Below are 27,285 nucleotides of genomic sequence, written 5' to 3'. Positions count from 1 at the left end.
ATGAAAACGTTTAAAAATTTTAAATTGAGAGACATACCTTGTCTAGCCATTGCATGCATAAAAAAAATAACCACCTGGAATTTAAATCCTCTCATGTTCTTGAGAATTTGATCGATAGTGTTTGTGGAAGCTTAAACCTTGAATTTAAATAAGGGTTCTTGCTTGATTACAGATCAACAGCTCCCATGACTGTTCCAAGTCAACCGTTTGAGAATGGAACACGATGAACAGCAGCTAGCTGCGGGCAGCGGTAAAGACACAGGTCTTGATGAATATATGCATGTGTATATACATTCAACAATTTATTTGTTTTTGTCTAATCATTTAATGACTACGCAAAGAAGTACAAATTTCTGAGAGAAATTTAAGCTGACTGACGGTAACCATTTCTTTTCCCTTGGTACTACTACAAGTTACCCCCCCTCCACAACACTTTCCGGGTGACACCTGACGGCGAATCGCAGACCCCAGCAGGAACTGCTTTCCTGTACCCCAGAAAAAAACATGAACTAAGTTACATTATAAATCCCGAGGGCCATCGACAGATTGGGTCTTTCTGAGATTCCAGTGGAGGCCATCGTGGATGCTACGCAAAAAGTCGCTTGTGGAATCAATTTGGCATGCTGTTGGGACAGGCCACGGTGCCATGCTGCACACAAGCGCATCACCAGCGGCCAGCTGTTTCCTGTGCTTGCCATCAAATGAGGCCCAAGCAGGGCTTCTGCTGTTGAATGGAACTTGAACTCGTATTGTTACATGCTCAGGTAATATCAGAGGTCGAAACGATAAGGAATGTGGACAAATTGGTGTAAACAGGATTCCAGGGACCTGCAATTACGGGAAATACATCAAATTTGTAATACCAATGGCGCGCATTAAAGTGATAGCAATAATACTAATGTGAACAATCAAAGAGTACATTCACTTCCAAATGAAATCAACCACGCTCTTCATAGAAAAGGATAGCGTCAACTTTTTACATGTCCACAGTGTGGGTGCAACTTCTCAGTGCTTGTTGGTTTACAAATTGATGTATTGAACTCGTAGTTTAATAATGGATTTTCTTTTTGTTTTGCAAATCAGCAAGGCCATGTCATTGAGAATGGGGGAAAAGCAGACCAATCTATTCTAACTCAACCTGTTAGCCATAAAAAAAAGCCTGCCGTGTTGGCCATTCCAGGTGAAAATGCTGAAGCAAGAGCCGCATTCTAAGATCCTTTTCGATTGAATGTAACAAGTACACATGAGCTGGCTATTTCTTGTATCTTTGAATCACATACTACCTTCTTTCAATAACTTTATTTTCTTGCTGGTGCTACTCATCAAACCTGGTACCCTCATCTAAACTATGTGATTCTGCTAGGTGTGTTTTCTTGAAAGAATTTTACATCATATACAGAAAATAATTGGTATAGCTGCTTCTAAACATGCTGAAACACATAATCATATCACATTTATAATGGGAAACTTCCATGGAAAAAGAGAGTGCTTTTTCACGCACACGGAACAAGTGCTTAAAGAAAGATGTTATTAAAATGTACCTGGGGATGAACCATTGATCCTCCAGCTCCCAATGAATATGCAGTGCTTCCTGATGTAGTTGATAAAATTAATCCATCTCCTTGCACACGTGTGACAAAAGAGTTGTCACAATAGCATTCCAAATTTGCAAGGAATGATGATATTCCACGGTCAATTGTAACCTCATTCAAAACAAGTATAGGCTCCTCAGTTTCATACTCATTTTTAGCTGCATCTCTAATAACATGGCATTGCATTCGGTGTCGTAATGTTATACTAATTGGACCTTTAAGGATTGAATCAAGGCAATCTCGGTACTGTTCGCTATCTAAAAAATAGTTAAAGAATACTTTCAAGTCAAGACATGGGAGTTACTGTATTAAGTAAATAAATGACTAAATAATAAGTAAATTATTTTCAAGTCAAGACATGGGAGGTACTGTTAAATAAATGACTAAATAATAAGTAAATTCTGTCACATAGAAGTCAACAATTGTAATTGGTGTTTTATGTCGTCAATTTCACTTTCAATTTAACAAAAGAACTTAATGAGATAACATGAAGGATACGGAATGGTGTCATAAAGCCAAGAGACCCCAAAGAAAATGACACAATTGGAGGAACCGGTCCTTTGAACATCGATGCTGCCTGCAAGTAAAGACAGGGGATGGTAACTATACCATGCATGAATAGGAAAGGATTCCACAATCAACCTAAGAATAATGAACATCAAACTGAAATAACATACCCAAAGAACAGTACCATCCCCACCAAGAGTCACAACAAGGTCAACTTTTGTGTGCAGGCTCAAAATTTCCTTTTCTGCAAAGCAATATTGCAAATTTATAATTAGTTAAATCCTGTGCATTATCAAGATATTAATGAAGAGCTAAAAGTTGAGAGCGAGATGTAATCTAAATTTCATCTTCATGTTGAAGCTTGAATCATGCAAAAGAAGATAAAGCTTATTGCAGTTCTCTAGACTGTATATACATACTGATGCATAAACAAGAAAAAGGATTATCGCATCATACTAGAATTGGACAGTCAGTAATCTCACATCAACTTGACCTCCAAATTCAAGCAGGATGTTTTTGCAATCATCATTAAAAATGGAAGACACAAAATATTTAGCACGGTATGCAAGGGATTCCCAAATAGAAACATGAAACAGGCCATGATCTGACATGGTGCTAACAGTTTTACCATACAGGCTTTATGCATATTGATGCATCTGAAGAAAAGAATTGTTAGAGGTTTTAATTTGGACTAAAGACCATAAAAGAGAAGCATCTAACTTCAACCCTTTTGAATGTAAAGGCGGGCACTTAAGATAACTTTTACAAAATAACTAAAAGCATCTAAATTTCAAAATTTGCTCAAAATGTGATGCATTGGAAGTAAATATGATCCATGGCTAACAAACCATATTTCTTAAAGTAATCAGATGTTTGCCTCTTAATTTCTTTTTTGAAAGAACACCCTTGTCCATGTAAAAAGAAGAAGGATAAATGTTTAGTAGCTCACCATCTTTCCAAGTTTGCACAAAGTTGAAGTAAGATGATTCTGATAGAAGTTCACCCATCACACGTGGTTCTACATAAATGTTTAATTTTTTATGCTCTTTCATCCATCTGGAATGGAAATCAAACTTTAAGATAAATAGCAAGATTTAATAAATGGCATGCAACCAATTTAAAATATGGTCCGGACAAATTTAGCAACCCTCAAGGAAAGATGAATGAAAAGAGGCAAAGTAGAGAGACCACACTAGGAACTAAGGAAACCATTTCCAAAGGAAATCTCATCAGCACCTGATCATATCTGCACATAGAATCTGAACAGAGGTTGAATTTGGTTTGGTCATAACTAGCACAGTCTGTGGGCTGGATTCCCACTTCAAAGAAATCTGAAAGGAAAATGAGATTTTTCTTAGGCGCATACACATGTTAGATGCCCTTGTAAACTGTTTAGTGGGAGAAACAGAGCTCTAAGAGTTTCTCAAAGGAAAAGCAATACAAATGAACAGGTTTATATGTAAATTTGCTTATGATATGAAGGGAAAAAATTCTAGCTACTGTTGACAGAGCACGACTCAATACCTGTTTGCTGCTGCGCCCTGCAGCTGTTATATTTCCTCTTTCAAAAGAGACAATATCATGTTTGTGTTGATCACTAATGTCACCTTTACACCACCATGAAAGCTTGAAAGATGCCTGTCTCAGGATTCAAATTTAAATCTAATTTGTCAAAACATGAATAATATCCAGATTCACCAGCACAATTTCAATGTTGCATTAGCTAAGAACTTCCTTGGACTTAAATTGTGTCAATTCATTTAAATGATCACAAAAATCAACAAGCAAAAAACAAAAAAAGCAACAGTACTAGCAAAGCTTATCAAGAGTACTTTCTAGGTTCTAAGAGAACATCAACAGATGGTATAGTATTACCAGGACTAGCTGGTTCCCATCCAAACATGTGATGCTGTGAACCTAGTGTGCAATTAAACAAGTAGTTAAAACAAACTAAACAGCGTATCAGCTGGGGCCACAACAAGAAAATTACCTTTCTCATCATTTTGTTTTGAACTGCTTTGGCATGGGAGTCAGTCTCTCCATCATGAAGAATTTCATGAGAGCAAAGCCCATTTGTACAGCAATTTTCAGATTGTTCATTTGCTTCATTTCTCAGCATGTGTTGGTTAGTTGAGTTTTCCATCTGCTGAGTATTAATATCACCATTACACTCCCCTGGTGACTTTCCTGTAATACAAGTCACCAAAGCCGTTCCTTCAGAAGTGGACAAAATCAGACATTGAAACACTCAGAACATGGTGTAATATTTAATGGACAAAAAAACTAGAAATAAGACACAACTTAATTAAGCACCATCAGGCACACAAAAACCAAACAATCAAGCATGTCTCCACATGAGGAATTACACAGATTTCAGCTTCAATGAGCATGGCATGCATCTAACAACAACAGATTGAACATAGAGTCACCTATATGATTTTATTTTTTTATTAAAAAAAAAACACAAACAGTAAGCAACTAAAAAAAAAGGAGTCATGGTAACAAAAAAATATAGATACGCAACTATAAAGCAAGCAGCAAAATGAGAAAGTTATGATTTACCATTTACAAGTTAACTACTATAAAATGGTGGATGCAATGTTTGGGCATCAAAATAATAAATAAATCTTTTTTGAACATCATATAATAAACAAATATAGCATGTGATAAGAGGACGTAGTATATTTAATGGAAGCAGTAAAAGTCTTGAGAGAATCTTTAATGGCTAAAACCCCACAGAAAGGATCTTGAAGACCAAATGACAAAGTTATTGATGGACATGTACAATACAAGAAGAGTAATGCTAAATACCAAGAAAATATGACAGGAAAAATCTTCAAGAATACACATGAACGGATGAATTTGTGGGACCTAGGACCTACAAGCGAGTCCCACTTTAAGATTGTGATCCAACAGCTCAAATAAGTTTTCTCTTATCATATTTTCTAGTTATTTAGCTTTACTCATACAAGAAAGCATAAAATAAAGGCCCCTCGTTCTGCAATGAAATCATTTAAAGTCTTCAAGTAAAAAGACACAAATCTTAAATTTAAGGAATATGCAGGGAATTAGTACTATTTTTGGATTAAACTTCCTCTGTCTTTGTATTTATGAGATTGGTAATAGATATTCATCCATCAAATTTAAGAAAGAAATGTATATTTAAATGAGATAACTTATCTAATTAGAGCACAGAAGCTAAACACATGATTCAACATGAAAGAGACCAATAAACCAAGACTAGATTAAGTATGAGCTCTGTTTTATTAATTGCAGCAAGTACAAAATAAAACTTGCAATACAATAATCACAAGGATTTTCAAACTGCCTAACATGCAAAACTAATTTGCTCAGAATGGAGGTTTGGAATGACTGGCTCACAATGGAGCTCATCTGGAAGGACCTAGACATTGTTGACCTTTTTTAGTGTGCTTGAACACAACTATGAGTCAATAAACAGGGTGCCTTACCATCCACCTCAAAGTGAACAATGGGTCACATCTCATTGGCACAGTGTCACATTTTTGTGTTAATAATCCCTCTATCTGCCTCATGCAGGATGAAAATAAAATTTTCTACAGGCAGCAAAATAAGAAAGAAAATGATATTCAGAGGATCTACCATCATTGTGTTAGTGAAAATGGATAGCTATATGGAACTTACAAAAAGACAGCTAAAGAGAAGATGTAGAGAGAACATCAATTATATCAACTTAGGGGCTACATGCTATTAAAATTCTTCAAGCAAGCACACCCATTTAGATAACCCTGAAGTTCAATGTTAGGAAATGTTCTAGAATTCATTATTCGATGATTTATTGTCAGTGCTATCCCATTTCACTCATGAAAATCTTTTACCTTTCAGTAGCCCACACAAAGATCAACACTAGCCATACACTCTAGTTTTGAATAACCAGACAAAGGCATGGAAGTATGCTTGTAAAGGAAGAGAGAATTTTCAACCTTGGTCAATGGTAATTTATCTTATATAATAGTAGATCAAGGAAAGAAGGAAATCACTTATTAGGCAGTACAATCATTATACCTTAATTTGAGTTGCCCTTTCTAATACACTTCAATTGTGAGTTTCTACATTTCAACTTTCCTTTTTATTTCATGGTTTTCTAGTTCTTGTCACCCATGGAGGTTTCCATCATAGTTTTTCAATCTTCACCTTTCTTCACTAAGAAAACATGAATGCCATGACTAAACCCATGATTTTACCTTAACCCAAGAGATGCCATTTGGCTCCAAAGCCACTTGCAATGAATTCCTTCCAAAAAAAAAAAACTCACAAAGATATGCTCATAAGATATTGGCAATACATTTCTTATCAGAATGCTTGATATACACAAAACATGCACACAAGTGTGCATGCTCGCACATGAACCCACATGATCACAGACAGGCCTTCATGCAAAAAATATTTTGTTATATTGCCTTCTTGTTAGTGGGTTAAAAGATAAAGACATGATACGAAGTACAATAGTGTTCAATGGCGTGCACAATAGCATCATATGAATTTCTTATGCACGAGGTGGATTTCAATCATGTCATTATCAACAATAAACAGTGTCCCTCTTCTTTTCCAATTACAGGCCTCATGGTCGAGGATGTTTGTTGACAACAAGAAATCTACATTGTCAGGCCCCATGGTTGAGGATGCTTGTTGACAATAAGAAATCTACATTGCCGATGAATGATAAATCCAAATAATCATCATAATAAGATCCACTGAATATATCAGAACAAGTTGCTTTTAACAACAACCAAAAAAATAGCAGTTTTGAACTGGGAGGGGTTGAATACTGGAGAAATCAGAAGACTACCCCATAGGCTCTCACATATCAACCATCTATACGAAAAACTAAAATATATACGTGCCAATTAAAATAAATCAGGATAACGAATAACAGCTCATCCACAGTTGCGGCATTGATACACTCTCCATATTCATGGGAAAATGCATTTTTTTATGAAGGAATCTATCAACCAATTATGAAAGGTAACAATTCTCTATATTGATGAAATAATTCTTAGAATTTATTTTTATAATGAATGTAAGACCACAATACTTATTTTTATAACCAATAGAAAAAAATCACAGGATAAGGGCATCCTAGGGAGGAGATGAAAAGTTTGAAACAATAGAGAACCTTACAAAATACAAAGGATGGACTGCATGCAGTCAGGGCTACTAATTACTGATTCGGTAGTACAAGATGATCTATTGATACCAGCAGAAAGCTGCCAAAGGAAGTTTAGAAATCAAAGGAACTAGACATGAAGCTTGCAAAATATTAAGCAATAAAAGTTGCACCAAACAGAGAAATGAATTTTAGAAAGTGATTTTTGCAGGAGAATTAAAATGATTCAGATAGGCCTCATTGAACTGTTTTTTCCCCCCTATAAAATTACTGGGTTGCAACATCAAAGAAAAAAGTGAGATATGCATGGACGAAACTCATATGTTTCTATTTATCCATGTTGTTTAATCATCAGAGAAACCTTTGTGCTGTAATTGTTGATTCTGTGCCCTTTCCAGTTCAAATCTACGTTTCCATTCAGCAGCCTCAGCTTGAGCAAAAGCCTTTCCTTCGGCAGCTTGTTTTAATGCCTTCGCAACAGCTAATTTGTAAAATTGCACATTAGATGGGTGCTCACAGAAAATAATAGTTCCAGAAAAGAAAGGTGCAGGTCCAAAAAGTCAAGGGAAAACATACTTCTAAGAGCCTCTGAGAACTCTATGAGATGGTCATCAGTGTGTTGGATTGGAGTCTGTTGAAGAAGCTCCTGCACTGCCTTCTCAGAATGGAAAAGGGTAAGTGAATCACTAAATCCATTGTCAGGCCGCGAACACGGCAAACTTGCCTCTCCATGTCCATGAGAATCCTGTCAGAAAGGAGGGATCAACTTGATTTTATTGGGGTGGTGCAACGAGAAAGCAGAATGTGGAGTACAGTTAATGGAAAGAGGAGTAAATAAAAAGCATTTACTTTATGCCGGTTTGAGCAGGACTAAAAGAATTTCAAATATACCTACTCATTATATCCTCGGTTACTTCCAACTGTGAATGCATCAACAGAGCATATTCAGTCATTGACTGTATTATGAACACAGGAACTTCAAATAAACTTATAACGGTCAAATCGTTCACCGACATACCAATTAGAAATCAAAGGAACTAGACATGAAGCTTGCAAAATATTAAGCAATAAAAGTTGCACCAAACAGAGAAATGAATTTTAGAAAGTGATTTTTGCAGGAGAATTAAAATGATTCAGATAGGCCTCATTGAACTGTTTTTTCCCCCCTATAAAATTACTGGGTTGCAACATCAAAGAAAAAAGTGAGATATGCATGGACGAAACTCATATGTTTCTATTTATCCATGTTGTTTAATCATCAGAGAAACCTTTGTGCTGTAATTGTTGATTCTGTGCCCTTTCCAGTTCAAATCTACGTTTCCATTCAGCAGCCTCAGCTTGAGCAAAAGCCTTTCCTTCGGCAGCTTGTTTTAATGCCTTCGCAACAGCTAATTTGTAAAATTGCACATTAGATGGGTGCTCACAGAAAATAATAGTTCCAGAAAAGAAAGGTGCAGGTCCAAAAAGTCAAGGGAAAACATACTTCTAAGAGCCTCTGAGAACTCTATGAGATGGTCATCAGTGTGTTGGATTGGAGTCTGTTGAAGAAGCTCCTGCACTGCCTTCTCAGAATGGAAAAGGGTAAGTGAATCACTAAATCCATTGTCAGGCCGCGAACACGGCAAACTTGCCTCTCCATTTCCATGAGAATCCTGTCAGAAAGGAGGGATCAACTTGATTTTATTGGGGTGATGCAACGAGAAAGCAGAATGTGGAGTACAGTTAATGGAAAGAGGAGTAAATAAAAAGCATTTACTTTATGCCGGTTTGAGCAGGACTAAAAGAATTTCAAATATACCTACTCATTATATCCTCGGTTACTTCCAACTGTGAATGCATCAACAGAGCATATTCAGTCATTGACTGTATTATGAACACAGGAACTTCAAATAAACTTATAACGGTCAAATCGTTCACCGACATACCAAATTCGAAAGTCAAAACTTGGAAAGGCAAGGCCACCAATTTGATATTTTGAATCATTAATTACAAGAACTACAGTGGTAAGGTTTAGGAAGTCCTGTCATTCGAGATTGTATGATTAAAGACGCATGATTAAAACATAAACAAAAACAAATTTTGGGATATGATGATAGATGTAATGTAATAACTCAACACGAAGAAGACAGAATTCCCCTTCTAGCTTTTTTTTCACAGGGGAAAACACTGACGTTTCTCCAAACAATATGGAATTGCGTGCAAAAAAACCCAATTTGTCTCTAAATTGCAGTTGTGAATGATACCACTAACAAATCTCTACTAATGTTGATCCATCACTACACACATACACACACACACAAAGTCCAGGCAACTGCTTAGCTTTCAAGTAAGAAAATACTACCAGATTGAGCTTGTGCTCCAATTCACAGGGAGTGCAAAAAGAAAGAGAGAAAAGAAAATTCAAGATTCACAAGAGAGATCCAAACACATAGACTGTCAATGATAATGAAAAGTCAACCAACAGAGAGAATGAAATCAAAGATGATAGTAATTATTATCCAGTATAGACTTTATATTTATGTAATCATTAATTAATACAGTGGAGGTAGAGAAGGAAAGAGAGAAGCAGAATAATTACAGTGGAATTGAGCTTTCTAGTAGTCATAATAATTAGTGGAGATGAAGAAGAGAGAGAGAGAGACAGACAGACAGACAGAGAAGGAAAGAAAGGGATCTTCTCTTCTCTTCTAAGAAGAAAGAAGCCGGCACGACAAGTCAGTGCAGGGCATCACAGGAATAGAATTGTCATTTATCAGAGAGACAGACAGGGACAAAGCGCGAGTAGGTGCTGCAACTCATGTCACCATGTCTATGGCTACCAGAGAGATAAGAGGAGAGAGATATTCTCTATCTGATTATGACTATGCACACACACCAATTCCTTAATGACTAACTACTACTAATATATATATATATATATATATACTTTAATGACTAACTACTACTAATATATATATATTTATATATATATATATATAGATTTGGTACAATGCGTGTCAACTAATAAGACGATCTGTATTTCTCAGAAGTGCTTACTTCTTTCTTTCGTTTTTTCTTTTCTTCGGTGCAAATTTGGGGTGAGGCTATCTTCTTTTTTCTTACAAGTCGGAAGGAGAATATCAGATTCAGGGCCTGCTTGTAACAACTTGTTTAATATTTCGATTCGGTTTATTTTTAAAAATATTTTTTATTTTAAAATATTTAAAATAATATTTTTTTTAATTTTTAAAATTTATTTTAAATTAACACATCAAAATAATTTAAAAATATTAAAAAATAATTTAAAACAAATTAAAAAATTAAAAAATCAAGTTTTTTTAAAAATATTATTGAAATACAAAAATAAACTGAATTTAAATATGATAAAAATTATTTTTTAAAATATTTTTCACTTAAAAATACATTAAAATAAGATATTTTTATATTTTTAAAATTTTAATTTAAATCTTAAAACTTTAAAATGATCCAAAAATATCTAAAAATTTTAATATAAAACTAAAAAAATCCAAAATTTAAAAACAATATATGGTTAGACTTCAATGCCAACGAGACCTTAATTGGATTGTAGTGTCCAATGTTTTTCCTTAAAAATATATTAAAGAAATTTTTTTTATATTTATTATTTTTAATATTAATAAATAAAAATAAAAATTTTATAACAATAAATCAATTTTTTTCTCTTTACACTTGATATTTTTGTTATTTTACAATTGATCTATTAATCACCTTTTTTTTCCTATCTTTATTTTTTTAATATTTTTTTATTTTTTCCTTTCTTTTTCTTTATATTTTTTTGAAAAACATATTATTTTTATTTTTTAAACTTTAAGTATTTATCACTTTACACTTTACTTATTTATATCATTCCTATTATTATTATTTTTATTTTTTTGTAATTTTTGTAACTGTTTTTCTTTATATTTTTTCAAAAAAATAATATTATACAAAGAATAAAAAAATAATATTTTATTATAACAATTGCAATATTACTTCATTCTATATTCTACATTAAAATTAGCTTGAAATTTTATATATTTTTATTATATATAAACATTAACCTTCTAATTCAATATTTTTTATTCAAAATCAAAAAATATATTAATAATATCTATATATTAATTTTTTATGTTAAAAAGATTACTTAATTAACAATAAAACGAGTTGAATAAACATGTTAACACTTTAATTTTTATATTTATTAACATAAATGATTCTTAATGTATTTAATTAAATATATGCATAGATATTTTAATTTATAATTAAAATTAAAAAAATATTTTAAAAACTTATATATTTACTTTTTTATTGATTAAAAACATAAATTTAATGCAGCTCAAATAACTAGTATTAATTACATTCACCATTTTTATTTGGGATTAACCCCAATTTGCCATTTAATTGATACCTGGTTTATAGATCAACTCCTAAAATGAAAATATATAATTAATCACCAGGCACACTATCTATGTGTCAATCAACTATGTGATTCACCAATAAAAATGAGTTAATAATATTTTTTATTCCTATATTTTTTCTATTAATTTACCTCATACATTTTTTTATATATAAATCTTCTTTTCTGGTCAATTTTTGTTAATCTATGCCATACGTGTTAAAAGTATATGTATTTAGATTTAATATCTAAGAAATTAGTGTGTGTATTAAATAAAAAATTAATTGAAAGCCAAAAAAAATGAAAAATTATAATAAAATTAAAAAAAAGAGAATATTTAATATTGATTTATGAAATACTAATAAAAATATTAGCATCAGATTTTAAAAAAAAAATATCGATAAAATAAGAATAAATATGAGTAAGTTATTCTTATTTTTTTACACGCTTAACGAATGCGGTTCTTGCAAAACAAAATCTATACATTTATTTTTATATAGAAATGCAAAATTCATAATAAAAGCAAAAGTTGAAGGCAAAAAGGCGATATTAACCCTGAAAATAAAAAGGTTTTAAGGGGAAAATCAAGGGTTTTATGTCCCCAGCATTTCTGACTTCTGTTTTGAAATTCTTGTCTTTAATTTCTCCCTCCGTCCGCAAGCGCTCAAAAACTCTAACCCGCTCCATTGCTAATCCACAGTCCAAACCTCCCTGACCTCATGGATTCCCTTCAAGCCACCTACGAAGACGAAGACGAAGAAGAAGACGAAGAACAACAACAAACCAACAATAGCGCCACCAACCACAACCCTTCTCCTCCTCCCGCCATCAGTCCCATTGATCTCGAGGAACGCCAAAACGGCACAGACCCACCTCAAAACGACGCTGAAACAACTCCAATTGACAACACAACTTCCAACCAACAACCTCAAGGAGAGGACCCCTTTGCACCAGCCTCCGAATACCTCTCCGAATCAGACCACCCGACAACCTCAAACGACAACGAGAAGCCCACGACCAAATCTCCCAAAATTGAAGACACCGAAATCGAAGACATTGAAGACGATGGAGGTGAAGAAGACCCACCTCCTAAAAAACAAAAACAACTCTCCTCTTTCACACAAAGCCAAGAACCAGCAGAACCTACGACAATAGCAGAAATCTTAAACAACGACAACAACAATGGTGCCAACGAATTCAAGAAACCAACCAAAATCACCCCAACAACAACAACAACAAAAAAGAAGTCGAAGAAAAAGAACAACAATAATGTCTGGGCCACAAGATCCCCACGCAAAGGCAAGAAAAAAACAAAACAAAACCCACAAAACACACCATCAGAAGACACTGTTTTGATCTCTCCAGTCCCAAGATTCCCTGACAAAAGCGACGACACCTCGGCCTTAAAAATCTGCCTGTCTAGAGTATATAAAGCAGAGAAAGCCGAATTGAGCGAAGATAGGATGAGTGCAGGGAGTACTAAAGGGTATAGAATGGTGAGAGCTACAAGAGGGGTATGTGAAGGAGCTTGGTATTTTGAAATTAAAGTGGTTAGTTTAGGAGAAACCGGCCACACACGACTTGGGTGGTCTACGGAGAAAGGGGATTTGCAGGCGCCGGTTGGGTATGATGGGAATAGTTTTGGGTACAGAGATATTGATGGTAGTAAAGTGCACAAGGCATTGAGGGAGAAGTATGGCGAGGAAGGTTATAAGGAAGGGGATGTTGTTGGGTTTTATATTAACTTGCCGGAGGGGCAGTTGTATACTCCTAAACCTGCTCATTTGGTTTGGTATAAAGGACAGAGGTATGTTTGTGCTGCTGATGATAAGGAAGATCCTCCCAAGATTGTTCCTGGTGAGTTTATGTTTTTCTTGTTTTGCGTAACGCGGGATTTGTTATGTGTTTGTTTTCCATATGTTGTTGAGCATGTGCGTACTCTTGCAACTTGAGTGTGTTGCGATGTGCTGATTAAGTAACGAGTTTCTTAGGTTACTTTTTTGTTTGATGTTAATGGCATTGGTTATGGTTTGCATCAAGGAATTTTAGGGGTTTTATGGACCTCTTGTTTTCTTGTATTGAATAAGAGATTTTAGGATTGGACGAAGTGCCATGACTGTATAAGCATCAAGACTTTAGCTAAGAAAGTTGCTTTAAATTTGAATTATATGTTCCTTTAAATTAAAAATCTTTAATTGCATATAGGATGGGAAGTAAGTAATGTGCTGACATTAACCCTCTAAAAACAACTCTGAATCTTGTGCAACATATATTAGCTAATGGTGTGGATCGGAAGGAGATTCCTGCCTCGTAGATTTGATTGTGTGGGGGTTTTCAAGGATGATTATCCTGTCACTACGATGGTCTTTTTTTCTTTTTATGCATAAGGATGCTCTCTGTTAGAATTTTAATGTTCCATGTTGTCCCTTAATTGTAATTCCACTTCCTCCTATCTGTAATCGGATTTATTGTTGACTTCTTGGAGAAAAAATTGAGACTTTCTCCTATTGAGAGTGTATGTCACTTGATAATTTGATTACACGTATTCTTTTCCGGGAAATGGGGATAGGCTTATTTTACTATACATGCAAGTACAGAAGGTCAATAACGATAAGATAACTCAGCTCTCCTTTTAAAGCTCAGCTGTTCTCTTGCATTCTAAGACAGGTGTGTAATCAGTTGGAAGAGTAAAAGTAGGCAGCACACGTACCTGGAATTATAATACAAGATTAATTGATCAGGTGATATAGCATGGTGCTTGAAATGTATTGTGAGTTGCAAGGGAGTTCCTTGTTGTTTCATAGAAGAGCTATGGCAATCTTTGAGTGCGAATGCTAGTAGAATAGGTCCTCAATCGTGGATGCAGAGCTTCTTATATGGCCTTCCAATGGCTGGCCAATTCAGCCCTTTCTATTCTATCTGCGTAAGTTCTGCTATGCTGAGGTTAGCAACTTGGTTTTTCTGTGCCGAGGGAGTGGAGGTGGCATGGAAAAGGTGGTGCTCTGAAGGTTGAATCTACCCTCACTCACATCAATCACGCCACACTAAGTTTAGTGGTAAAGTAGTTTTAAGCACATCAACTGTTGTTTTCCCTGTTGCATTAGTTTCCAGAAATTTCAGCGTTGTGATAAAAAATTGAACATGGAGTTGGTGGTATTGTGGAAGTTTAAGGTAGGTTAAGAAGAGGAGATAGACCACCTGCTTTGCACATGGCATTTATATTCTTCTCTCAGTAAATAGGTCTGTGATCTTGTGGGAATTTGTGATTTCCAAATGACTAGGCATTTATGGTCTTTTCCAAATGTACAAGAAGGTTTGTAACCTGTACGATTACAAATAAGTGATTGAAATTGCACCTCGAGTTTACCCAATCTCAAAGTCTGAAGTAGGGGTAGTCAGGATAATTGAAGGGGAAGAGAGAAGTGGAAAGTTTCCTTTTCTTCTATTTTTTAAGTCAAGGGTGGGCTACTTTACGAGCAGATGAGAGTTTCCATCCTACATGAAGATGGTACCCATATGATGTGCGCAGTCTGTGACTATTAGATTTCCTTTCCAAGCAGTTAGAAATCTTTGAATCTAGCTGGAAAAATCTGATTTGGTTTGGGTCTGGCCTGTTCACGCTGATGGTAACCCAGGTTGTAAATTTTGTATCATCTTTCAGATTGTTTTTGAGATATGAAAGAAACCACATATCATTTTCACGTTTTCTTAGGTGAAGTGAATCATTGACATTAGATTCTTATTCTGATGGAATGGACATGCCTGACCAATCTTCTGCTGGCTATGCCTTGCATTTGAAAGAAGATCTCACACTCACCAATTTGTTGATGGAATGGAATATTATCTTAAATGCTGTGCATTTGGGGGGCATATTTTATGGAACTCACCAAGTTATTGATGAAATATCATGTGAAAATACAGTGTTTGGGTTGCTAGGCAGAGAATGCCTAGCTAGGGGACATAAGCTTGATGATAACTTGCTGGAATTCCTATTTTAAATTGAGCCTGGTTTATCCATGCCCTAATCTTGGTATGCTAATATGTAATCCGTGTTTGACAGGTCGATGTTACTATTAACTGTGTTCTAAAAATTATTTTCTTTGTGCAGGAAGTGAGATATCTTTCTTCAAAAATGGAGTCTGTCAAGGTGTTGCTTTTAAGGATTTATTTGGTGGTCGTTACTACCCTGCTGCTTCAATGTACACTTTCCCCAGTCAGCCAAATTGTGTGGTGAAGTTCAACTTTGGCCCCAACTTTGAATGCTTTCCAGAGGATTTTGGAGGACGTCCAGTTCCCAAGCCCATGATTGATGTTCCTTACCATGGGTTTGATAATCGTTCTGAAAATGGTGTCACCAAGGAGAAGAAACATTAGCCTGTAACTTCCTAACCATCTGTGGAGTTGGGAGGTTGATTTGAGTTTAGCATTTTATTTATAAATTTTTTAACTGATATATTAGGACTGACAAGTGAACTGACTGACTTTCTGTAAACTCAACTTTTTTATGGAATATAGGGAAAAAAGAAGAAGAGAGAGATGATATTTGCTTGTGAGATGCAATTATATTTCATGAGCACGATGGCACCTTAGTTGTTTCTTGGTAATGGATTTCTGGTTTTTGCTAATGAGAAATATTATTAGGGTACAATAGTTTATCTGAACTGATTTGCACATTTTGCAGTGAATATTTGATACCCTCACAGAATTCCTATTTACAAGCTAGATGTTTCAGAAACCATGGCTTAAGGCTTATGCATCATACAAGTTTCTATTTAGCGTGCTGTCCCCAAGTCACTGTGTTTTCAGTCAGTTCCTTTGTCGTAGTTGGAAGATGGTGAGCATGTTTCAACTTTGTTCTTTGCCAGAGATGGGCAGTTTAGATTGTCGGTCTTTTTAGTTGATTATATATAAAAAAAAAAAACTGAAAGGTTTGATGTATTCACCGTGCATCACGAGACATTTATACTGTGGCTCGCACGGTAGACTCTCAATTTATCTGATATCATTTTTGTTGTCTTTCTTTGTGATGTTGGGGGTTGCATATCAGCTCTCTCTTTTGTGTATTTCATTGGTGGCTGACTGTGGTCGTTGGGGGAGAACCTTTGTTGGGTATGGACCTGCAGCCAGGCAGTTCGCTTACAATTATGCTGTTGTTACAGGTTGTAATTTATATATATTATTTTGAAGTGCATAGATAGATAAATGGACCGACTGATGCATGTTACTCTTGATTTTACCTTAGAATGGTTTGTGTAACATGAAAGGTTCAGGTTCAAAGATGGTGACAGCTACAACTAGTAATTGCCAATATGCACAATCATACTTTACGTGAGTAAGCATTATTTTTACTCTATTCTGTGCATTATTTTTGTGTAGGGAATTTTCACCTAGAAAGAAAAATGATACTGTTGGAGTTCGCAGTTCGGACTACATACTGGAAATTAGGCTCATGATTACAGCCGGCAACCTTCTCGTGAGAATTCAACTTTAATCTTTCATGTGGGCACATTCAACAGCATGGGAAAAGGCAGGTTTTTACGCTTATTTCTCGCTAGATTGCTTAACAGGCCATGCCCAAATTACAGTGCTTTTAGGTGTCGATGTGCATTGCTTCTTCAAATTGCAAAGAAATGAACTTCAAACCTTATCCCAATGAAAGATTACTTTCCATGACACATAAGGGACTCGGATAGAGGTTGTCTAGTTAGTTACCGAGGACCTCCTGCCACCATTTTGAACAAAGCATACCTTTTGACGTATGAGCAGAAGAAATTATCCAACGATGTTTTTGAATAGTTAGAACGTGAAATTCATTGGTAAAAGCAATTTTGACAGGTCTCTTTCTCTAGAATACACAAAATGCAGAAGATTTTAAATGATTAATTAAGAAAGCAAGTCATTGTATGATCTGTTTATTTGTTTTTCCTTTACCATAACTTTCTATGTGATTCCAGGCTGGGTTTGAGCACTGCGGCCGTGTGTGTGTCATGTGAGCCTAGTAGGGAACTGGAGAGCTGAGACCCTCTTGCGAAGACAAGGACTGAGCAGGTTGGTTCCTTACTGAAGGAAAGGGTGAACAAGTCTTCGTGAAAGACGGTCTCTTCTTCAGTTGTTTTAGAGTTCTCTTGGCACAAAGTTTCCGAAACACGGGGAGAATTCTCTCCTTGAACTTGAGAATGGCAAAGAAGAGGAGTCTGAAAGCTATGAGAATGATTACAACAGCAGCTAGGTCCCACCATTTTGAATGATCAAGACTAATACCAAGCATGGTTGTAAGAACTTCTTCTCCTTTCAGTTTTGGACCGCCAGGTACTAAAGGATCAAACTCCAGCCCAATCATATCGTTTTTGTATGCTCCCTGCGTTTCTCATTATAGGAGTGGTAAATATCAAGAGTTAAATAGAAAAAACTAAAATAAAATTCAATCTTGCGTACACCCTACCTGCAATCCCCATGCGCCAAAGTTGATGTAAGAAATTGGGTAGCGCCAGAAGACCTTGGGAATATCAGGCAGCAATCGGAAAAACCCAGAGGTCATCATTAGGATTCCCTACAAACCAATATCAATGGAATAGAAACCATTAAGTTATAGGAAGAATGGTGATTGGGCTGCAAAAGATGAATTAGAATGCTGTCTTACAATATATCCTGATCCGATAACGAATCCCATTAGGTAGTTGGGGACTAGCGAAGCTATAGTCATCATGCAACTCTCTACAGTTGCTATGCTGCTTAAAAGGGCCATGAAGACATACAGAAAATTTGAAAATTCAGATCGAAATTTCACCATGTAGTAGGTAATACTGGAGGTACCAAATGACATCACAGTCAAGTAGGGAAAAGAAGAAAGAAAGTTTGACAGTGTATACACCGCAACCCCATAATATCCGTCGAGCCTTTCCTTGTAAAAAACCTGCATAAAAATCGAAAGCTTAATTAAAACTGAACTAGTGCCGTGGTACTTTCCTATAAGTTTCATCAAAAGGAGTATTTTACCTTCAGTTCTTCAATGAAAGAAGGGAAGCCTCCAACGGACATGAATGTCATAAACCCTGACAGAAATCCCCCACAAGCTCCGTGGGCCAATATTGCTGTATAGCCTTTGCCAACATCTAAAAACATGGTACCAACGCAAATAGACAGCAAGATGTAGACGATTATCCTAACCCAATAGTACCCCAAATCTCTCCACATATTAATGAAGGATCTCTTTGTCAGTGTTGAAAGTTGTTTCCACCAGTTTGCTTGGTTTTCCCCTCTTATGTTAATCAGAAGCCCTTTCTGCAGTAGTGAAGCATTCATGTTCATGAAAAACAGTAGATAGTGGTATAAGAGAATGCTATTATTGTCCTTTTAAAAATTTCAATGCCTTCTGAACATGCAAACTGCGAGCACAACTTGGAAAAAACCAGCTATAAATTGCATTTAAGATATGCATTAAGAGATCATCCTGAGAACTCTAATCACTGACGGATGCAAGAACGAGACAAACGAGATAATTACGATGAAGGAGAATTAATATGCATTGGATGCAGAAATGTTTGAACGGCTTACAATTGCCAAGATTTCTTGAATCCTTGCTCTTGCTTTTACTGCATGATTGGAGGATATGTACTTCTTGACCAAAGATGCCTTGATCGCTGCTGTTGGCAAATTTACCAAGGGATCGGATGGATTTTGAATTTCCTTAGGTTAAAGAAAACCAGAAGAATTATAATTCAGTTTAATAAAATTCTAGTATAAGGGATGGACAGGTATCATGATCTAGCTAACGAAAAAAGCTTTGATTTTTTTCTATCCAGAAGTGATGATAGCAATAGCTAAACTGCTACAGCATACATGCACATACCCTGTGAGATCCCATCAGAGTTGCAGTGACAAGGTCGAAGTCTGAATTAATACAACGTAAGAAATGATCAGAAGGGTTTCTTCTACTTGGACATGGGAATCCAGCTTCTGCAAAGAACTGCAAGATTAGCATTTTAGGTAAGATTCAGATGCAATTTAGAATTCTCGTTTGAAATAAGTACCTTTGAGTTTGATTCTAAGATATTTATTAAGATGCGCATCACATATTTTTAACAAAATGAAAAGTGAGAAAACATGTTGAATTCTGATTCCAGAGGGAATGGCTATACACTTGTACCTCTACTGCCATCTTTGCTTCTCCAAAATAAACTGCTTCACCAGCAGATAATAAGAAGAGGTCATCAAAGAGAGTGAAAACTTCACTACTTGGCTGGTGAACGGAGGAGATAACGGTTCTTCCATCATGAGCAATATTTCTAAGAGTTTGAATTACAAAGAAAGCCGCGGCACTGTCCAGGCCACTTGTAGGTTCATCAAGAAACAAAAGTTGTGGTCTAATGAGGGTTTCAAGTGCAATGCTTAGTCTTTTCTTCTCCCCACCACTTATACCTCTCAAATGCCAGTTTCCAATTAGCCGATCACTGCACTCTTGGAGACCCATTTCCATGATTGTCCCCTCTACAATGTCATCAATCTCTGCTTTGGTCATGCTGCTTGGAAGCCTCAAATGAGCCGAGAAAGTGAGGGTCTCTCTAACTGTGAGAGTGCCCAACAATGTATTTTCTTGTGTTACATAAGCCTGTGGTAATTAATGTTACAGTTAGAAGAGAGACAAGTGTGTAGGAAATAAGTAATCATGTCATTTACTTCAAATTGTATTTGGACGCGCTAAGATATATGATTTTTCATTGTTTTATTTTTTATGAACACAGAAAACTAGAATCTTACACCACCACCATTGTCAAGTCTCCTCTTCTTTCCATTAAGTAGAACGTTTCCGGTCATCAAAACATTTCCTGAGAGTCTCCCTGCAGAAATTTCATATATTTCAATAATATGTAACCAGAATTACCCCCCTATAATCAAGTGACAATATCCAAGTCAGTAATTTCCCTTATATTCACTGGCTATATAAATCAACTCTATTAATATATGATTGCATGCATGGACTCGGGTTGACGACTGGATGAATTAAGATTTGGACGTGGTGGGATAGAATTGAACGTGAAGGGAGAGTGGTGGCTTGATGAGCTCATCGGCAAGGTAACCAAACAAGAAAACTTGAGAAGAACTGCAAAAGGTCACGTTTTGTGCCCTCTGCAACTAATCCTGCCAAGAGAAATTTTGTTTAGGGAAATCATGGTGTTAGTTAGCAATCAATTGTCCCCAAAGAAAGCATCATGTTGAGTCGTTATCCCGATCGATATAAAGGGACAAGGCCAAGCTCCAAAGGTAATTTAATCAATGTTTTTGGTTCAAACCAACAACTAATTCAGAGTACAGATCGATCTAGATTTGAATCGGGCCATCTCAGAAACAAGTATCAGGATTTTGATGCAATCATGACAAATTAATGATTACTTATCGGTTTAAACACAAAATCACTGCATTGCCCCACCATCTCTAGAACTTGAAATGGAAAAGTTTGAAAGAGAAAGGAAATAACTTAAAGGGATTGATCTCCTTTAATTAACTATCATCAACTGAGTATAAATTTGTATCGTGCTCGTTCTGTGAACCCCATGTGCCTGATTCCCTACATATGCTTGCATTAATGTAAGAAACCCTGGGTGGCTAGTTCCATGCACGTATAGCAGTAACGGCTGTTGCTTAAGGTTATCGTTGGGATAGGTAGGGACCGACCACGAAGGCATGTAATGAAACCTAGAAATGTAATGGCCAGCATGCCCATTAAGGTATTTTCAAGCTTGCAGAACACAGTTAAGATTTTGTTTTCCCGTAGCTAGTAATAAATGCTCATGCTTGAGTTGAGCAGCTTTGGACCTAACTCCTTACCTGCTTGTTCTACCATTTTCACTACATTCATCATCCAGGGGTTCAATGTTATGCCATGCCCTACTAAACCAAATTGTACAGCCTCTTGTCTAATCTCAAATAGCCGCTTCATAGAGAAGAAAGAGCGTGAGAAGTTGAGGAGATAAGAGACAACTTAGACAAAACTAGACATTTTGAAAGAACAATATCACAGTTAAGTTTGTGAACATCTAATTAGCTGAGGAGATAAGAGACAATTTAGACAAAACTAGACATGGTCCCGCGTTTTCTCCATGGGTGGAATAATATTTTTTTTTTATGTAAAAAACATGACAGAAAAAAAAAATCGAGTCTCAAATCATTGATTAAAGTAACAATTTCAATAATATGAAAAAATAATAATAAATAAATTGACCAAAAATATAATGAAAAAAAGATAGAAAAAACAAAAAATAAACTAGTCTAAATTATCAAATAATCTGATCCTAACCTAACAAAAAGAAAACCAGAAAAAAAAAAAAGCTAGTCTAAATTATCAAATAATCTGATACTAACCTAACAAAAAGAAAACCAGAAAAAAAAAAGAGTCAAATTTCAAAAAAAAAACATCAACTTTAAATAAAAGAAAAAATAATAGAGCAATCCCAAGTGAATTTTCTAAACCTAATCTAATCTAAAAAACTGCAACATATTAGATCATGGACCCAAGTTCAATCAAAAAACTAAAATATCATCCAATTTAATTTTGAATAATAGAATCGTTCAAAAAACTATTAACAAAAAAACTTGCAAATGAAAATGAGTAGCGAAAAAAAAAAGGGCCTAAAATATGAAAAAAAATCCCTCAAAAATTGCAATTAAAATAATCAAAACCAAACTTGAAATATTAAAAAATCATAAGAGGTGAAATTAAAAATCATTTGTCATATAATGGATTATTTATAGATTAAAAAATGGTAAGGAGTAAAATAGAAAAAAATTGTTGAAAGCAAGGTAAGGGGTAAAATAGAAAAAAATTGTTGAAAGCAAACCAAAATTTTTTATTCAAATTCAATCAAAAAACATAACCCTCAATCAATTTAATTTCAAATGATGAGATCACTAAAAATATATTACTAAAATTTTTTGCAAATGCAATTAAAAAAATAAAAGAATGAGGAGAAAATTTTAAAGATAAAATAAGCATAGAGAGCGAAATTGAAAACATATATAAAAACTACGTAAACTTGAACAAACATCCTAAATATAGTTAAATCTTAAAAAGCTCAAAACCTATAAAAACCTGGATCCTCTATCATGAAGTTTATTATAAGCCAACTTGAAAATATAAATTTTAAAAACTTGTCAAAGAAAAAAAAAAGATAAGCAAAAGAGCCTCGAGCGAACCTAGCAGCCAACTCAAGCCAATAAATTAAACACATGACCTAAAACATGAGAATGGAATGATGTTATAAACAAGAAAGTTTAAAAAATACCAGTAAGAAAATATTTAAAAATGCTTTAAAAAAAGATGGAAGTCGACTCGAACTAATATTTTAGATCTATGACCCGTGTTATGAGACTGATGTGACCCCATCAAAGACAAACCCGAAAAAATAAAGAAACTAGATTCTTAAACAAACAAATATCAAGCGATAAAATTGAGTAAAAATCAATATAAAAAAATAGCAATTAAAAGAATTAGGACTAAATTCAACATAAAAATCAAATAAAATTAAATATTAAGGGATGAAATTGTAAAAAACCAATCCATTAAGAAAATGATTAAGAAGTAGCAATTAAAAGAAGCGGGACTAAATTTGACACAAAAATTAAATGAAAATAAATGCTTGGGGGTGGTATTTTAAAAAAAAAAAAATCAATCAAGGAAATAATTCAAAACAAAACAAATAGCAATTAAGAAAATAAAAATCAAATTATCAGGAATGGAATTAAAAATAATATACAATTAGAAATAATTAATTTAAAAAAAAATTACAAACAAGAAAAGATGAACTGAATCCAAAAAAAAATTAAATTAAAGGGCTAATATGATATGTTACATGTTCAAAACACAATCCCAAAAAAAAATTATTGCCGACAACCTCATCGACACACCATATACATGTTATGCAGGGAGGAAGAGTACGCCATGAGAGCTTGCTTGTTAATATGCTTCGTATTCATTGGGATGTATGCACCTTGCACCCTGAGTAATTAATTAACAATGCGCTCTACCATATCTAATATTTTGAACTTTTTACTCCTCATGTGTGCGTGCGTGCGTGGAAGTGAATCCAGAAGAGAGTTCCTGTGCTCCATACACACTAAAATGGCTGGCAACATAGAGAGAGAGGGAGAGAGACAGGAGGGATGTAAAAACCTGCTAATGCATCAAGAAGGGTGGATTTCCCAGACCCAGATGGACCCATAATAGCCATGATTTTACCAGGCTCAGCGTACCCGTTTAGCCCTTTAAGCAATCTCCTTGTAGGTCCACTACCAAAATTTGGCAGAACCACTGTTAAATCCTCCCAGACCAAGTACATGGACCTTGCTTCGTCTCCTCCTCCTCCTCCACCTGATAAACCTGCCTCCGCATTCCCAGCGCCAGAGCCACCATCTACACCACTGCTCATTGTAACCTGCTCTATCTCCATAACATGCAACAAGTATTCTCAAGTTGGGATTTGAAAGCAAGAGAACAGTGAGCTGTTACTTTCTTCTGGTGAGAATATGGGTGATGGCTTTCCAAACTCAGCAAGGAAAAGCAGAAAAGAGAAGTAAATATATAGCAGAAATGGTCTGCTGGCACTGGCATGTGCTGGTGGAGCAGTTATATGAAGCTAAATAGGCAGTGAATGCTAAGAACCAAACCCACCATCAGTTCTTCATTAATAAGGTGCAGGACAGAAAATGAGAGTAGCCTCTATTTCAACAGCCCGTAGAATAATCTCTACCATAGATCATTGAGTTTTTTTTAAAAAAATTCGATTAAGAATATAAGAATATGGTCGAATAAAAAAATAATTCAGAATGCACGATTTACGAAGTTTTCCAAACCGATTTCGTTTAGTGTTTTTGAGCAATCACACATTTTTCTTCAAATGGATTAACATTTTCTGAAACAGAACTATTCATTTACAATTTATCAACTGAATTTAGGATTATCGGGTTCACAATTTAGGGCCTTGTTCATGGAAGAAGGAGCAGATGCCTTTAAGCATTCTTAAAACTGAGCAGTTGCGTTAGATGTAGTTCATGACCTCCTTTTCTTGCTGATATTTAATATCAAAGCCCACAACCAACAAACTGCCTGGCATGCAGCTCGATCGAAACATTTTTTAGCTGGAGGTATAAGAACAAAGCAAATGGAGTAGGACCCAAGCTGTAATACCCTACTTATTCTGCTTTGTGAGCATTGAGAATATGACGAGAAGAAAATAAAATTGTGAAGGAGGGGGGATGACCTAACTATTTCCCTGTCATGTGCTCAAGTGTTTTTAAGCAAACACTAGTCAGGACTCTCAGTCATTAACTTTTTCGCTTTGGTAATCATATTTTTTTGGATTCTTTTCTTATTTTTAATTTTTTTTGTTAATTTTATTTTTTAATATTGAATTCATTTAGAATATAGCTTTATAAATTTTTTATATTTTTTTAATTAAATTATCTCAGTTTCATAATCCAAATCACTAATTTTATGGGTTAATTTTGTTTATTTTAATCTTTTTTTGTATTCATTTTTTAATTTTAATTTCATACATTAATATTAATTCGATTGAAAATAATACTTTATCATTTTTTTCAAATCACTTTTTATGGAGTTATCTTATTATTATGATCTAGGTTTTGTAGGTCAACTCTAAGTGACCTAGGTAATTTTTTTGCCTTTATTTTATTTTTTTAATTTAACTCATCAAAATTAAAAATTGAGATTTATAATCTTTTTACTTGCTTTTTATGTAGTTATTATAGTCTTATGGATCGAGTTGTGGGCTAAGTTAATTGACTCAAATTTTTTTGTCATTTTTTAGTTGGTTTTCATTTTAATTTCATTATTTGATATTGGGTTGATTAAGAATTAGGCTTCATAATTTTTTTTAGTTTGCATTCTATGAAGTTATCTTGATCATATGATCCGGGTAACAAGTTTGGTCGGTTGACTCAGATGATTTTTTATGGCCTTTTTTAATTAATTTTTTGAACTACACCCTTCAACATTAGGGGTGATTATAAATTAAATTTTATAAAAATTTTTTATTTGTAATTATTCGAGTCTAATGAGTTATGTTTCATGGGTTAATCTAAGTTGACTCGACTCATTTTTAAGTTGATTTTTGTTTTAAATTTCATGATTGAAAATTAAGTTTAATATAAAAAAAATTATTTTCTATAGAGTTATTATGGTCTCAAGATCTAAATAGCAGACTTAATAGGTTAACCCAAAATAATACAAGTCGATCTAATATGTTATCATTTTAATATTAAAAAATATATCTTGATAAGTCAAATTATATTCTTATCAATTATTTGATTTATTTTTAAATTTATCAAATTTACTAGATAATATAAAATTAATTCTTCTTTATTTTTTTATTAAAAACAACATTAATAAATACTTTTTTAATCAGCGTATCTCTGGTATTCAAGTTAACATGTAGAAAATAACAAATTTACCAGCTGCAGCCCCATACACAGAGGCCGGGACAATAAGTGATGAAGATCAGCCACAGACATAGGGACTTCAATACAGACATAGGTCCTCTTCAATATATTTAATTCGGTCATAAGTTAGCAACTGGAGTGGGTTGCTTACCTTATTGGTTCATCTGACCAATCTGGCGGTTGTTGTAGATCGATGTCCCAAGTAGTTGCCACAGTGTAATAAATGGTTGATTTCTGTTCACCAGGGAGTTAGTTTACCAGTTGCATGTCTTAAAGTTTATTTATAGAAGTCTCCTTCATCGTGTCATGGATTTATTAACATCTCACTTCTTCCTTTTCTTCTCATCCCATTAATTAGGTAAAACTCCACACTGTGTGTGATTTCTTTCTACTGTATGTGCACTGTGGACTCAAGTAAATTCTAATGTGGACTTGCACAGTAGAATTTCACGGCTATGAAGGCTTTAGATGAGGGTGTTTTTCTCCTTTTCTATTGATTTATTTGTTCGCGTCAACCACTTCGTTATTTTTAAATGATGTTTATGGCTGATTCTGGTGGTTTTAATCGTGCTTCCATCACTTTTTTTTTTTTGTTTTGGTAATATGAATTTTCTTTAGTTTAGTTTATGTGTATTATAATTAATTCTGATTTTATTAAACACCTTACAAATCTAATAAATAAATAAAGTATCGTAAGGATAATAGATATGCATAAAAAAAATCAAATTCAAGTGCTGAAGGTAGGAAACAACTTCCTTTCATAATTACTAGGCCATAACCTCAAGTGCTTTCATCGTATCTTTTAATTTGTTTTGATATTATTTTTCTAGTAGTGGTTAAGTCAGATTCATGTTAATTTGTTTTTTCTTCTTTAACTAGGTAATTGCATAAATTTTCTAATTTGCACATTAATTATTTTTTTAATGTTAAAAACCACATTAAAACAACATGCATGCCCGTTCTCTTTGTATCCTATATATTTCACAACTCATATGTACACATCTCAACTATCTCATTTCAATGGGTTTGCCATCCCTGCAAGCACCTTATGTATAAAGGCCTTACTACCATTTTTTGGAGAGGTCTACACCGAGTCACTTGGACCCCTCACATGAACCTGCACATTTTCACACACATGATTGGATATTACTTGTGTCTCAAAAACATGGGATGCTTTTCAACGGTAAAGATGAGAG

At 34.6% G+C, this 27,285-nt stretch overlaps 3 protein-coding genes across 8 annotated transcripts; 1 reads left to right on the top strand and 2 right to left on the bottom strand.

Moving 5' to 3' along the window:
• Positions 1 to 138: 138 nt before the first annotated feature.
• Positions 139 to 10,153, bottom strand: LOC105140321 (NAD(H) kinase 1-like). 3 transcript variants are annotated; one of them, XM_011047112.1, is made up of 12 exons: positions 9,824 to 10,153; positions 8,729 to 8,897; positions 8,514 to 8,633; positions 4,090 to 4,286; positions 3,975 to 4,016; positions 3,624 to 3,737; positions 3,336 to 3,430; positions 3,049 to 3,155; positions 2,270 to 2,343; positions 2,091 to 2,169; positions 1,542 to 1,849; positions 139 to 828 (listed from the first exon to the last, which is right to left on the bottom strand). In XM_011047112.1, the coding sequence occupies exons 1-12, from the start codon at positions 9,848 to 9,850 to the stop codon at positions 520 to 522; spliced, it is 1,641 nt and encodes a 546-aa protein (XP_011045414.1). In that variant the 5' UTR covers positions 9,851 to 10,153; the 3' UTR covers positions 139 to 519. The 3 variants fall into 3 exon arrangements, with proteins under 3 accessions (XP_011045414.1, XP_011045415.1, XP_011045416.1); XM_011047113.1 differs by lacking the exons at positions 8,514 to 8,633; positions 8,729 to 8,897 and adding exons at positions 7,607 to 7,726; positions 7,822 to 7,990; XM_011047114.1 differs by lacking the exon at positions 3,975 to 4,016 and having other exon boundaries at positions 9,824 to 10,152.
• A 2,076-nt stretch (positions 10,154 to 12,229) lies between these two features.
• LOC105140314 (set1/Ash2 histone methyltransferase complex subunit ASH2-like) lies at positions 12,230 to 17,675 on the top strand. 4 transcript variants are annotated; one of them, XR_845170.1, is made up of 6 exons: positions 12,230 to 13,495; positions 15,747 to 16,015; positions 16,154 to 16,238; positions 16,320 to 16,966; positions 17,060 to 17,165; positions 17,593 to 17,675. XR_845170.1 is itself a non-coding variant. In XM_011047104.1 (2 exons), exons 1-2 carry the CDS (start codon positions 12,358 to 12,360, stop codon positions 16,010 to 16,012), a joined length of 1,404 nt encoding a protein of 467 aa, XP_011045406.1. In that variant the 5' UTR covers positions 12,230 to 12,357; the 3' UTR covers positions 16,013 to 16,303. The 4 variants fall into 4 exon arrangements, 1 of the variants encoding a protein (XP_011045406.1); XR_845171.1 differs by having other exon boundaries at positions 15,747 to 16,019; positions 16,152 to 16,238; XR_845169.1 differs by having other exon boundaries at positions 15,747 to 16,046.
• Positions 17,615 to 24,262, bottom strand: LOC105140315 (ABC transporter G family member 15-like). The gene is made up of 9 exons (XM_011047105.1): positions 23,805 to 24,262; positions 20,396 to 20,475; positions 19,785 to 20,246; positions 19,488 to 19,604; positions 19,193 to 19,324; positions 18,635 to 18,919; positions 18,279 to 18,551; positions 18,081 to 18,188; positions 17,615 to 17,996 (listed from the first exon to the last, which is right to left on the bottom strand). The coding sequence occupies exons 1-9, from the start codon at positions 24,079 to 24,081 to the stop codon at positions 17,634 to 17,636; spliced, it is 2,097 nt and encodes a 698-aa protein (XP_011045407.1). The 5' UTR covers positions 24,082 to 24,262; the 3' UTR covers positions 17,615 to 17,633.
• Positions 24,263 to 27,285: the final 3,023 nt, after the last annotated feature.

This window comes from Populus euphratica, unplaced genomic scaffold (genome assembly GCF_000495115.2).
Source record: "Populus euphratica unplaced genomic scaffold, PopEup_1.0 scaffold105.1, whole genome shotgun sequence".
NCBI classification, from domain to species: domain Eukaryota; kingdom Viridiplantae; phylum Streptophyta; class Magnoliopsida; order Malpighiales; family Salicaceae; genus Populus; species Populus euphratica.
Note: the sequence above shows the minus strand (reverse complement) of the source record. Positions and strands in the feature narration are given on the sequence as shown.

Excerpts from the sequence above, each read along its gene's own strand:
- LOC105140315 (XM_011047105.1), bottom strand. The coding sequence starts at position 24,081 with ATGGAGATAGAGCAGGTTACAATGAGCAGTGGTGTAGATGGTGGCTCT. Across the intron at positions 19,325-19,487 it reads CTCTGATGGGATCTCACAGG|GAAATTCAAAATCCATCCGA; the intron begins GTATGTGCATGT and ends CTTTAACCTAAG. Across the intron at positions 18,920-19,192 it reads TTCAAGAAATCTTGGCAATT|AAAGGGCTTCTGATTAACAT; the intron begins GTAAGCCGTTCA and ends TCACTACTGCAG.
- LOC105140321 (XM_011047112.1), bottom strand. The coding sequence starts at position 9,850 with ATGACTACTAGAAAGCTCAATTCCACT. Across the intron at positions 4,287-8,513 it reads TCAACAATTACAGCACAAAG|GAAAGTCACCAGGGGAGTGT; the intron begins GTTTCTCTGATG and ends CTTGTATTACAG. Across the intron at positions 3,738-3,974 it reads ATGGGAACCAGCTAGTCCTG|GCATCTTTCAAGCTTTCATG; the intron begins GTAATACTATAC and ends ATCCTGAGACAG.
- LOC105140314 (XM_011047104.1), top strand. The coding sequence starts at position 12,358 with ATGGATTCCCTTCAAGCCACCTACGAAGACGAAGACGAAGAAGAAGAC. Across the intron at positions 13,496-15,746 it reads TCCTCCCAAGATTGTTCCTG|GAAGTGAGATATCTTTCTTC; the intron begins GTGAGTTTATGT and ends TTCTTTGTGCAG.